The 13,968-nt window shown below is 41.3% G+C and overlaps 1 protein-coding gene across 4 annotated transcripts in view; it reads left to right on the forward strand.

Moving 5' to 3' along the window:
• PIAS2 (protein inhibitor of activated STAT 2) overlaps positions 1-13,968 on the forward strand; it is a 136,105-nt gene that overhangs the window by 30,309 nt on the left and 91,828 nt on the right. For all 4 annotated transcript variants that reach the window (XM_033934957.1, XM_033934942.1, XM_033934950.1 and 1 more), the window contains exons 3-5: positions 3,092-3,176; positions 8,907-8,957; positions 9,289-9,379. In XM_033934957.1, coding sequence (XP_033790848.1) covers positions 3,092-3,176; positions 8,907-8,957; positions 9,289-9,379 — 227 coding nt within the window. The remainder of the gene's footprint in view (positions 1-3,091; positions 3,177-8,906; positions 8,958-9,288; positions 9,380-13,968) is intronic.

Below are 13,968 nucleotides of genomic sequence, written 5' to 3' on the forward strand. Positions count from 1 at the left end.
GCGGTATACCCGTGAGCGCGGTATACCAAGGTTTTTGTACATATCATCGTGATTTCTGCGCGCTATACCCGTGTGCGCGTTTTATACGGGTGCGCGTTATTTGCGTGAAAATACGGTAAGCAGCCAAATTGTAACACAGGAGGCAGCAGCAATATGTTGCTGGATGGAGAGGCATCTCTTGGTGTTCTTAGTGGTCCATATTGCAAGCCAGAGCAATGTCCAAGCCAAGTTCTTCAGCCAGTCTGCTCTGTATCCATGAGATTGGGAGCTGAGTTTGGTGGCCTTTCAATTCCTGGTGAACAGGTGGGGGGGGGGGGGTCAGTTGGTGTTCGATCTGATGATCTTGAGCCAAAATGCTGGGTGAGTTAGTTTTTCAGTTACAGAAGAGGAGTTGACTCCACTGGCAATGATGGAGGTGCTGGAGTGATCTTGGCAGGAACTGCTCTGTATCTTTCTACTGTGACATCTAATTGGGAGAGTCTTGAGCAAGGTGACTCTGCACTCCTGTCTCATTCTCATGGTTGCTTTAGATGTGTACCAAAAGCTCTGGTACACATGGTGTGTCCTTTGGCAGGCTTACCAGCCCTTGCCAGGGGGTGAGACCTTCTCTGGCAGGGGCTGGCAGAGGTGGAGGATATGGCTTATGACATGGATTTACCATTGTCCCTGTATAAGATTATTTTGGAATTCAATTTGGACTCAAGTAAATTGTCCATTAGAAAACCATGTTGCATTATCCTATGATACTATTCTGTTTGGCATGGCTATGAGGAAAAAAAGTCAAATATCAGCACATAATAACAAACTATTAGTAATCTTGACTGGGATTGCTATTCAGCATATCACCAATAACTGGAAAAATTATACTAATCTTAATTATACATTTTGGTGGAATTCGGTATGCCATATTTTTAAGATGGAAAGAGCAATTGCAATACAGAAAGGGAACTATAATAATTTTATAAAGATCTGGGGGCCATTGGAACGATATTGTAAGAAGTAAACATCATTTTCCTTGGATGAATATATGTACACATAGGGGGGTGGGAGGGAGTTGTTCTGGAAATTTCACTACATTATATGTTTATATTATATTTATGATATAATTGATTATAATATTTGAAAGAAGGTGGGTGGGAAGGGATATAATTTTTATGTTTGTAGAATTATATGAGAATTACAAGTGTTATTGTTGTTACTAATGATATATTCCTGTACGCTTGCTGTAAGTTTTCAAAATGAATAAAGAATATTAAAATAAAAAATAATAATGACATGGCTTTTGAGAGTTGAAACATTGCAAAGCAATGATGGTCATCCTCAGTAATTTCCATTCTTTTAAGGGCCTGCAAGTCACCTTTTTCATTAGCTTATGTTTAGGTATGGAAGGCTTATGAATCCCTCTCCTTTAGGAGAATACAGATCTCAGTTATGCTGGAATTCTGCCAGAGGGGGTTTCAACAAGACTTGACCTTCCACACTTTGAAGGTTCAGATGACTATTCTCACCTGTTGTAGAGGAAAGTTTGGTCTTTTCCTGCCAGCACAGCCAGATGTGTCATGATTCTTAAGGGGTTGGCACATTTATGCCTACCCATTTGTCCCACGTTTTCTTCATGAGACTGGAACTTCAAACTGAATGTTCTGTCAGGCCCACCTTTTGAACTATTGAAGGCTTCCTCTGAAAGATCTTTATTGTTGAAGATGGTCTTCCTTGTTGCTATTGCTTCAGGATCTCAGAATTACAAGCACTAGCTTGCTGTGACCCATATGTATCCTTTTTGTTAAAGTCTTTCACCATTTGTATTGTTGTCCTTCCTGCAGAAGGTGATTCCCCTGTTACATGTTACCCAGGAGGTTTTCCTCTCCATCTTTTGGGGAATGAGGGCAGATGTGCATGTCAAAAAGCTTTACAAGCTGCATTTGTGGAGTGTGTTGCTTCAGTTTTTCAGGAAATAAATTTATTGCATGTCTTGGACCATTTGTTTTTGCCTTTCCACGGCAGCTTCCAAGTCATCCGTAGGGCACTGGATCAAGGTGGCGTACATTTGTTGGAACAAACAGGTTCTGAGTAGATCTTGGGGCTCACTCTACTTGTGCAAATGACCTTTTTGGTGGAAGTTCGTGTAAATTTGCTCAAAGACATTTGTGGAACAATGATCTGGTCTTCGTTTCTCTCTGTGTGACACACAATTGTTGTTCTAGCCAGAGACTGATCAGCCTTTGGAAGAGCAGCAATTCTAAGAGATCTGTCTTCCCTGTCCCAGTAAGATTCTACTTAGATACGTTCCACTTATTAAGTGGTATGGCTTGGACAATAGGGAAGATAAAATTTTGTCTTACCCATTAATTTCCTTTCCTCGAGTTCAGCCACACTGGTCTAAGATTCATCCTAGAAAATGAAGATTTTGGGACTCACTGGGATCTCTCTCAATGGTTGTACATTATTTGTTGTGTAGGTTAATTGATTAACTTAATTATGCTGCAGTGACAGATGGGGCTCACAGGACCTTATGCTGTTTTTTCTGTAACATACTGGAAAATTCCAGAAGGCACCAACCTATATCCTTGTGAAGTCTGTACCTCCATGTGCTGGTAGGAAAGGGACGTAATCCCATTTGTTCATATTGGTGTGGCTGGACTCATGGGAAGGAAATTAACAGGCATGACCAAATTTTACAATATTGAGGACAATAATTTTAATGACAGCTGAGGAAGAACTATAATTCCCAGTGAGATTCAGATAAAAGGACACAAGCACTTAAAAAAAAGAGGCTAGTGTCACCTTATAAACTGATTTATTGAGATATGCACTTTCCATAATTTGGACTTGAAAGTTTATACCTCAATAAATCAGTTTCTCTAAGGCGCCATTAGCCTTTTGCTAGTTTCACTGCTAAAGGCTAACACTGTTAGCCCTCTGGAATGTTTCAAAATCAAAAGTATTCTAATTTTTGCAGTTCTGTGTGCTTCAACCGTGGTATATCTCTGCTGTCTAGTTGAAATGTGTGGCCTGATTATAGTTATTTAAACATATAGATGTACTGTATTTGTCATAATATACACTAATAAACCTCAATTTGTTTTTCTAGTACAGAGTACTATTCAGCGATTTCAAGAAAAGTTTTTTATTTTTGCATTAACACCTCAGCAGGTCAGAGAAATTTGTATCTCCAGGTAAGAATAGCCATATATTTCCAATAGTAAAGTTCCAATTTGTGTTAAATATAGCATCTTTTATATAGAAGATAGAAAACCTAGTTGAATTAAAGGAAAAAAATATAAAGAAATGTCTTGTCAGTTGGATGGATTTCTCTATTAAGGGATCAGGCATACAATGCTGGGCTAATGATGTCACACACTGCAGGAATATGACTCCTTCAAGTCTGGACCCTTATTGAGGCAGGGGTTTTCATGCCAGCAGTATAGTAATAACTATCACCCTGAGAGTTCCTGTGTCTTTAAGAGGGCAGGTTCTGTGGATATGCACTGCTTCTGCAATCTGTTTAAATGAATTGCAGGCATGGTTCATGCAGTGGTAAAGCCTGAGTGTGCAGTAATAAGAAAAGGAAAGGGGGTGGGACTTGATATATTGTCATTTTGTGGTTACAATCAAAGTGGTTTACATGTTATATACAGGTGCTCATTTGAAGTTAAGTGGGCAGAGAGAGATTAAGAAAAACTGAGGGGCTGCAAACAGGATCCCAGGGCTGTGATTTTTCCCGGACTGTAGCTAATTTGGCCTTGATGTGTAGATCAAGAGAGATTATGTGGTGGTTGGTTCAAGGAACTGGGTTGCTAGTGAGTGTGGCTGATTTGGAGGCAATTAGGGGTCCGTCTGAGATAAAGATTAGGTCTAGTGTGTTTCCAGAAGCGTGCTTGGGAGAGTTGACTAGTTGGAGAAATCCTAGATCTGATAGTGACTTTATGAAGTCTCATGAGGTGCCCGTAGTATTCGGATAGTCTGCAAAGTGGAAATCACCTAGGGTGATGGCCTGTTTGTGGGTTATGGTTATGTTGCTGATCATAAGTACTAGTTTGTCTAGACTAGACATAGGGGAGGTGGGGGCTCGGTACATCAGTATGAATACAGTCTTTTTATCGTGACCTGTTGAGAAGATGAAGCAATCAAGGTCTTGTAGAGCATGGAGTTTGAGGCGTGGATTCAGTTTGGATTTGGTGATTGCAGCAATTTCTCCTCCCCTTTTGTCAAGGTGGGAGCATGCCAGTGCTTGATAACCAGGTAGGCATAGAACACCCAGAGTGGCCCCGTTTAACTTTTAGCCATGTTTCCATTATCAGGAGGATATCTAATATGTTGTCAGTGGTGGTGTATGTTATGATGAGGTCTTTTTTGTGAGCGGATCTGGCGTTTACTATAGCTGCTGAGACTGTTTGTAGTGGGAACATGCGGGACAGTCTTTATTAATTTGAGATTGGAGGTTCTGGCTGGTGTGTGTTTTTTTGTGGGTGTAAGGTGCTAGGTCTCCATAGCTGGTATGGTTGGAAAGTGATAGGTTGGAGTCGAGGAGTATTCCTAGGCTGTGCACTTGGTCTTTTGCTGTTATGGTAGTCGAGTCCCAGCATAGTGAGGGACAGATATAGTTGAAGTGTTCTTTGCGGATTCAAAGGAGTTCTGTTTTGGAGGTGTTCAGTTGCAATTTGTTGATGGACATTCAGTTTTTGATTTCTGAGAAGCAGTTTAGGAGTTTTGTGAACTGGGTGTCACGGGTTTCTCCTAGCGGTAGGTATAGTTGGATGCCATCTGAGAAGGAGTGAATCTATATTTGGTATTTGCGGGCTATGTCTAGGACAGGTCTAATGTAGAGATTGAATAATAGGGGGGTAGCAGAGCCCCCTGCAGAACACCGTATTTGATCGGTTTTGATTTCGATAGCACATCATTGAGCAGTACACTTTGGGATCTATTAATCAGGAAGGAGGCTAACCATCATAATGCAGCGTCTCAGATACCAATTTCAGAGAGCTGCACAATGATGATAGGATGGTCAATAGTGTCAAATGTTGCATTGAGATCCAGCAGCACCAGAAGGACATTGTTACCCTTATCCTTGAATTTCAAGCATTCGTTGATGAGGTTAAGATGGATGGTTTCAGTACTGTGGAATTTCCTGAATCCTGAATGGAAGGCGGATAGGGCTCCTTGTTTGTCGATGAAAAAGTGTAATTGGTTTAGCACTGTTTTTTCCAGGATCTTGGAAGGGTAGGTTGGAGACAAGTCTGAAGTTAGAAACATAGAAACATGATGGGAGATAAAGGCCAAATGGCCCATCCAGTCTGCCCATCCACAGTAACCATGTGCTGGACAAGTTGGGGTCATGTGGGTTTTTTAAAGATCAGTGTAACTGCTGTCTTCCGGTTTGTGGCACTCTGCCTGTTTGTAGAAAGGTGTTGATGAGGGGAAGGATGGATCTACAACAGCGGTTCCCAACCCTGTCCTGGAGGACCACCAGGCCAATCGGATTTTCAGGCTAGCCCTAATGAATATGCATGAGAGAGATTTGCATAGAATGGAAGTGGGAGGCATGCAAATCTGCTCCTTATATATTCATTAGGGCTAGCCTGAAAACCCGATTGGCCTGGTCCTCCAGGACAGGGTTGGGAACCACTGGTCTACAAAGGCATCTTTCACAGCCAGTAGGAGGCGTGGCAGACAGGGGTCTAGGTTTGAGCCAAAAGGATGAATAGTGTCTTGTGTCTCAGTGATATTATTGTGGGAGACAGATTCGAAGTGAGTTAAGTTCCCAGTTTTAATTATTTTGTCTTGAGTCATGGGGGGACGAAATCTGTAGGCTTGGGTTACAGATCCTTGGTCCATATCTCTGTTGTAATAATCATAAGACTAATCCAGCTGTCTGTTATGGTATGACTGTTGATAACTGTGTACAAAAGATGGTTCCCTTCTAGCCTACTTTAGAGTTAAATTGTGTATTTGGGTAAGGTCAGGTTTGAGTTAGTGTTATTTATGTCAATGGTAGACGGGTTGGAGAGAGTGAATAAATGGAATCACTGGAGTACTGCTGTATTAGTTTTAGGGTATTATCAGAGTCTTTGTTGTAGGTCGTTATTTCAGGTGTGTGCAGAGGTTAGGGTGGTGAGGAAGTAGTTTGGTAAGGATTGGTAGTGGAAGCTTAATTACATTACATTACATTACATTACATTAGGGATTTCTATTCCGCCATTACCTTGCGGTTCAAGGCGGATTACAAAAGGTTAATTTAAAAAAAACAGAGTTACAATGATTAGCAAGAGAGGTAAGTTGTAGATCTTATAAACATTTAGCGGGTTGTTGAGGGTGAGGTGGTTTGTGAAAGAGTTAATAGGTGGTCATAGTGGAAGTTCTTTTGTTATTATTCGTGCAGTAATGGATAGGTCAAATGTCAGTTTTAGAGTTATTAAACGGTCGTGATGTTATTGCTGCTTCAGGAATTTCTTGAAAAGTGTGGTTTTTAATTCTTTTCTGAACGTCCTATAGTCTGGGGTGGTCATCAAGAGGTTGGAGATCTTGTTGTCCAGCCTTGCGGCTTGGGTGGCTAGGAGGCCGTCGTGTAGTTTTGTTCTTTTTACTTCCTTGATTGGGGGGGGTATGAATGGGGAGTGCGTTTTTCTGTGTCTTGTAGTGGGTGCTTGGATGAGGCGATTGTTCAAGTATGATGGGCTGTCTCCGTGTAGGGTTTTAAATAATATGCAGTAGAATTTGAATTGGATTCTTTCTTGGATTGGGAGCCAGTGTGAGTTGATGAAGGCTTCAGTGATGTGGTCATGTTTTTTCAAAGAGTAGATGAGTCTCAATGCTGTATTTTGGATTGTTTGGAGTTGTTTGATCGTAGTTGCAGGGCAAGGAAGGAAGAGGATGTTGCAGTAGTCCAATATACCTAGTATTAGGGATTGTACTATAAGTTGGAATTGTGTTCTTTCAAAGAATTTTCGGATTTGTCTCAGATTTCTCATGACTGCGAATGATCTCTGAATTGTTTTATTTATTTGCGGTTGCATGGTGCAGCATCTGTCTATGGTCATGCCAAGTAGTTTTATGGTGGTTTGGATGGGATATTTGATTGCGTTTATGTCTAAGTTGGTTGTGGTTTGGATCTTGTCATTTTCGAGAAGGATGAATTTTGTTTTGTCTTGGTTGAGTTTAAGTTTGTGATTTTTCATCCAGGTTGTGACTGTTTCAAGTGTTTGGTGAAGTTTGTCTGTCATGGTAGGTTTAGAATGATCGTATGGGATGAGGATGGTGATGTCATCCGCATAACTATAAGTGGTTATGCCCAGATTGTCCAGATGCGTTCCTAGAGAAGCAGTGTAGAGATTGAAGAGGGTGGGGGATAGTGGAGATCCTTGTGGTACGCCGCAGGGGTTTGACCAGGATTCTGACTTTTCTTTGTTTGATTTTACACTGTAGGTTCTGAGTTTTAGGAATCCTTCAAACCAAGAGTATACTTTATCTGAGATGCCTATTGCGTCTAAGATCTGTAGAAGGATGTTGTGATCCACTAGGTCGAATGCCGCAGTTAGGTCCAGTTGTATGAGAAGCATTTTTTTCCCTGTACTAAGGTGTTGTCTGACGGTATCCATAAGGGAGCCTAGTAGTGTCTCTGTACTGAAATTTGTTCTGAAGCCTGATTGCATGGGGTGGAGTAGGTTGTGGTCATCTATGTAGTTGGTGAGGAGTTTGGCTACTAGGCCTTCTATAATTTTGACATATAGCGGAATTGAGGCTATAGGTCTAAAGTTAGCTGGGTGGTTTTGTGGTGCTTTTGGGTCTTTTTGGATTGGGGTGATGACGATTTCGCTGAGGTCAGCAGGGAATGTGCCTTCTGTGAGCGTGAATTGAATCCATTGTAGAATTATGGTGCGGAATTTTACACTCGAGGTGGTAAGGAGATATGAGGGGCAATGGTTGAGGTCACAGGAGGCATGGCTGTATTTTTTGTAGAATTTGTTGAATTCTGACCATTGTATGTTGGGGAATTGAGTCCAAATTCTGTCTGCTGCAGATGCCTCTTTTCCTGAAGGGTGGATTGTGATTGGGTTTTGATGGGATGGGTTAAGGATGAGAGTGGCTCTGGTGTTGGTAATTTTGTTCTTGAAGTGTTCTGCTAAGAGGGTGGGTGATGGTGGAGGTGTGTTCGTGGTGGTTGTGTATGGTTTGGTGTCTGTTAATTCTTTCAGGATTTGGAATATTTTTTTGGAGTCTTGGGTTTCCGTGCCTATGAGATTACAGTTAATTGTGAATGTATAAGTGTAATGTGAGCCTAAGGATGGGTGGGGTGAGGGCAGGGTGGTTGGTCATAGGCCTCGGGTCTGTGAGCATAAAGTAGCTGTGGAAACTATCTCTAAAGGTGTCCTAGGTGGGTAGTGAGAGAGAGAGTTCCTTTTTTTTTTTTTTTTTTCAAAGCAGGTATTCCTGAGATAGGTGGGAGTAGAGTTAGTGGCTGAATGCAGGCTGATTTACTTCTGACCAAGCTATGATGCAGTCTGCTTCAAAGGAATAGAGATGTTAATTGACAAAATGAACTATGAGGCATTCCACACTTCAAATCATTCAGAGCTGACTTCTTTCTCTCCTCCCTACCACCCTACTCTAACAGAATTTTTCTTGAAAAGTCTTGAACTGTACTATATATACTGTTAAAAATGTCTATTTCATTATTTCTGTGTGGCAGCCTTTAGGATACATTTCAGTATTATGATGATCAACATGATCCCTTTTGGGCAGACATTTTTGCAGCAGTGACAAATTGGTGCATAATTAATATAATAAAATATGAGTAAACTATCAATACCTAGCCCTGTATTTATATTCCTTTAACTGGTTGATGATTAAAGCTTTTGAATTTTTAACCTGAATCACTGAAGATGATCTCGCTGTTTTTCCTACAGGGATTTTTTGCCTGGAGGCAGAAGAGATTACACAGTTCAAGTACAATTAAGGTGGTTTTTAATTTTTCCATGAAATTTTCTCACTAAATGATTTTAATCCAAAGACTGGTTTTTATAAAAAATGTATATGAAAAAGAGATGATATCCTCTATACCATCTCCCTTATTCTCACACTTCTCATCAGGTATTAATATTTTCAATACTAACAGACCCTCAGAGGTACCACCATGATCCTTGGTGTATAGGATATCATCTCTTTTTCATATATGTTGAATTCTTCTCTCATAAAAGTTTCTATAATAACTTGATAGTGCAGTTCATTAATTGATTTTATAAAAAATGTGACATAATTCTTAAGTATGAAACTTCTCTTTGGAAATAGGTTGTGTCTAGCAGAGACTAGCTGTCCTCAAGAAGATAACTATCCCAACAGTCTGTGTATAAAAGTAAATGGGAAGCTGTTTCCTTTGCCAGTAAGTTATTAACATGTTTTTTTTTAAATTTTATTTTGGAATTTGCATGGTTTCCTAAAACTAGGTACTCTACAACAAACACATGAAGAAAGTCTCTGTTCTAGAGAGCTTCAATCTCTGAGGCAGTTGGAAATGAAGGGACTTAGTCACAGTGAGCATCAGTGGCTAAAGCAAGCTTGAAATTGGATCTATAACTACTGTGTCATTTCCTCTATGTGAACAGTATTTCTAGTACAGTGTGTCTAGTAGTCCAGAAAGCTAGGGTCTTGTATATGAACCAGCAAGTTGCTTGCAGAAAACTGTCAATCATGTTTTCTAATTGCACCTCCTTCCCAGGGAGTTGCTCATGCCCCCTCAGTTTTGCTGCAAGCAAGTTGCTCAAAAGTGTTTTTGATCTGCTCTGCTTTTATTATTTTTGTGTATTTTTGATCAGTGATCTTTGGAGGCTTGGTGCCAAGAGGCTCCCACTTGGTGGGACCTCTGCCTGGGAGAAGATGCAGACTTGCACAGCAGAGGTCTGCTACTAGCTGGATCAGTCCCTCGGTGACACCTAACTAGCCAGCCTACTGGTATTTTTTTTTTTAAGAGCGCAGGGGCCATCCCCTGCGTAGCTGCTTGCATTCCTAATTCAGTCAGGAGTAGAGAATGGCAAAGGGACAATTTTTTTTTTCCCCTGTCCCAGCGGGAACTCATTTTTCTGTCCCGTCCTGACAAGTTCTTTTCCTGCCCCATTCCTGCAGGCTCTGCCCTCATCTGCACAAGCCTCAAACACTTTAAAATCATAAGTGTCCGAGGCTTAAGTGGTTAAGGCTGAGCTTACAGGAATGGGACAGGGAAATTGAGTTCCTGCGAGGATGGGGAAAAATTTGTCCCCATGTCATTCTCTAGTCAGGAGCTTGAGCGCAGGCTGTGTGGGCTCTTTCCTGGCTCATCCGGAAGTAACAGTGGGCTGGCTGCATGGTCCTCCCCACCCCTTTTGCGGCATGGTTTTCTGGGAGTTGAGGTTCAGTCCGACCTTGGTCCAACTGGCAGACAGAAGACCAGGTTTGTCTAATGAATCTGTGAGGCAGATTTATTCTCCCTTTGATTCTAGTTGAAATGCTATGCTGAAGCAGGCAGGCACCACATGACACAGTGAGTAAGGCTATTGAAGTTTATGGGGAAAATCAGGGAGGGGGGGTCTTTAAGAGTTGAATTTGAGGGGTTTTGACCCCAGAGTATAGGTCCTCCACCTTTAAAACTCCTTTCCCTGAGATTTTTTAGAGAAGTATCAATGGGCTGTTTTTTGGCATGATTTTTCTGGCAGCGGCCAGCTTAGATTTTAAACTTTTTTTTTGTTTGTTTGTTTGTTTTCTTCCATCTGCCTCAAAACCCCTTGATTTTGCTCAAAATTGACTGGGATGGACTCCAGACCTTTTTACCCCTATATTATGCCAGGTTCGTGCTGGATGGCTGGTTGAGGATCGTCCGTACCCCACATTTGACAGAGTTCATGGGACAGGAGCAGGAGCCTTAGGCTCAGCCTCCTCCGAGTCCTCCAGGGCTGGGGTTCTGCAGGAGGCACATCTCCAGGGGAAGAGACCGTTTCCAGGACCCTTCAAATCTGTATTGACCAAGTGCAGTTGCATTGAGTCCATGGAGCACAGGAGGACCATCAGGGGGTCCCTGCTGGGGTCAGTGACCGACCCCCAAGTACCAGGCTTCACATTGGATTTTGTAAGCCTGATGTGAAATGTATATTTGAGCTGCCAAGAGGTTCTCCCTTCGATAGGCTTCCCAACCAGATGAGGGTGCAGACTTGGACCAGGAGGTTCAGGCTGTCACAGACGGGGAGGATATCAAGTCCTACTACTTTTATCCTAGAATGGAATCTTCCTAGCAGAATACCTCCACTACAAGCGAATTTTCCATTCTATGCTAACTTATCTTGGTGTAAAAACCTGGAATGACCTACCAGAAGCAATTGGGGAAAAAGACAAACTACACCACATTCAGAAAAAACCTGAAGACCCACCTCTTTGACAATTAACTGTTTCAGCTTCTGTTTAGCACCCCCTACTTCTAGGTCCTTCCTCTTGCTTCTCCATGCCCCCGTCCCCTACTACTTTCCCACTTCCTCTCTGATCTGTCGCTTTGAGCTTGTATTGGTTTGTGCAATTCACAAATGGAAGATTAGATTAGATCAGAGTCTGTTTCGTGCAAGAGGACAGCGGTCAAGAAGTGGTTGCAACACTGGATCAGGGAAAGACCACAACGTATGCTGGTTGTTCAAAACCTTAGCACTTTTGAACATTAATTCCACCTCACTGCAAGAGTTAAAGCTGGAAGTTCTTCAAGGCCAGCATCCTGTTTCCAACAGTTGCCAACCCAGGTCCCAAGTACCTAGCTAGATCCCAAGTAGTAAAACAGATTTTGTGCTGCTTAACTTGGGAGTAAGCAGTGGATTTCCCCAAGTCATCTATGTAATGGCCTACTTTCAGGAATTTATCCAAACCTTTAAAAAATCTAAGCTAACTGATTTCACCACATTTTCCGGTGACAAATTCCAGAGTTTAATTACACATTGTGAGAATAAATATTTTCTCTGATCTGTTTTAAATCTACTTAGTAGCTTTATTGCATGCCCCCTGGTCCTAGTATTTTTGGAAAGAGTAAACAAGTGTTTCACATCTACCCTTTCCATGCTGCTCAGTATAGACCTCTATCATATTACCCTTGAGCCATCTCTTCTCCAAGCTGAAGAGCCCTAACCGCTTTAGCCTCTCCTCATAGGGAAGATTTCAAATCCCTTTTATCATTTTCATTGCCCTTCTCTTGTACCTTCTCTAATTCCGCTACATCCTTTTTGAGATACAGCAACCAGAATTGCACATGGTATTTGAGATGCAGCCGTACCATAGAGTGATACAAGGGCATTATAATGTTTCCATCTTTGTTATCCAGTCCTTTCCTGAAAATTCCTAACATTTCCTTTCCTGAAAATTTCTTCTTTTTTTTTTTTATAGTTATTTATTTATTGATTTTTTTAATTGACAGTAATTACAAGTCAATAAGCAAACATACAATGTATATTGAAATTAAATCAAACTTCCAAACAATTTTGAAAAGGTATAGACCTATACAAAGCATTATTAGTCCACTATATCGGAGACGAAGTTAAAGAGAAAAAAGCTGAAATAAGGTAATCAGGAAAATAAATATAAGGCAAATTAAGAGGCGATCTGACCGCTCTTGAACAATTTTCTTAGAGCTAACTTGAGAACACAGAGGCTCATGATGACTCTCTATCAGAAATAAACTTAGATAACTGTTGTGGTTCATAGAATAAATATCTATTCCCTCCAAATATCATGACACACTTACAGGGATATCTTAGAACAAAGGTTGCCCTTAGTTGTACAGCCTGAGGTCTTAATACTAGAAATTGTTTTCTTCTTCTCTGGGTTGGACGAGATACATCAGGGTACATCCCGAAAATTCCTAACATCCACCCCACACTACTACTATTTATCATTTCTATAGTGCTGAAAGGCGTACGCTGCTCAAACCTCCTCCACCTACATTATCGGCAAAAAACTTCCAGGGGTGTGCTATTACCACTACTCTATTTATGCGGGACTAGAATCAAAGGCTGCCTTATAAACTGTGAAGATGAAACAATGTGTTAGCCAACGTTTCACGGCAATAGCCGTTTCTTCAGGGCTTTCTCAAAAGTCACCTCTTCACTTTTGTCTGTGAAAATAAACACAAAACGATCGTTTTATATGTCCCTTTGTACAATTTCAAGCAGTGTTAGATGTACCCTGCTGGAATACTCAATGCGATGCTTGCCTTTCTGTTCTTACCAGTGTCCTGTCACTGTAGTGGTGTCTCCAACTTCATTATAACAGGAGCTTCGCTAATCAATTAACTCCATGTCACTCACGTGAGGGACGTTGCCTGCTCTTCGGTGATTGGCCAGGGCACTACCAGGTAGGTTATCACAGAAGTGCGGAGCATTTAATCTCATTCTCTGAAACTGTATATTTACCAAACCACAGGATTAGAAGAAATAATACCAGTCTATACTTATATTTAAACCTTTAGGTGTTACAGAATCGAGCTCATAAATCCATCGCTGATCCTTCTGTTGTAGGAACAACTGTCTGTTCCCTCCCCGTTTGTCATGCTCCACATGATCTATGACATAACACTGAAGCTGAAAAAAACTGTGATTATGATCCAGACAGTGTTGTACCATCGGGGCTTGTACGACCTGCCTGTTAATTGCACTTCTGTGCTCGTTCAGCCGGATCCTCAATTGTCTGCTGGTTTGACCTACATAATCTTTAGAACATGTGCACATAATGCAGTATACTACAAATTCAGTAGCACAGGTTGTTTGATGTTTAAATATATACCTTTTCATAATTGCATAGTTCATAAAACTGCCATAGGTAGTGTGCCCAAAATGCGTTCTAACTGCTCTCTATGCTCAGTACAGCGGGGCTTACCGTATTTTCACGTAGATAACACGCACCCGTGTAAAACGCGCACACGGGTATAGCGCTTGGGAAACCGACATATATGTAAAAAAAAATTTTATATAC

This window comes from Geotrypetes seraphini, chromosome 1 (genome assembly GCF_902459505.1).
Source record: "Geotrypetes seraphini chromosome 1, aGeoSer1.1, whole genome shotgun sequence".
NCBI classification, from domain to species: domain Eukaryota; kingdom Metazoa; phylum Chordata; class Amphibia; order Gymnophiona; family Dermophiidae; genus Geotrypetes; species Geotrypetes seraphini.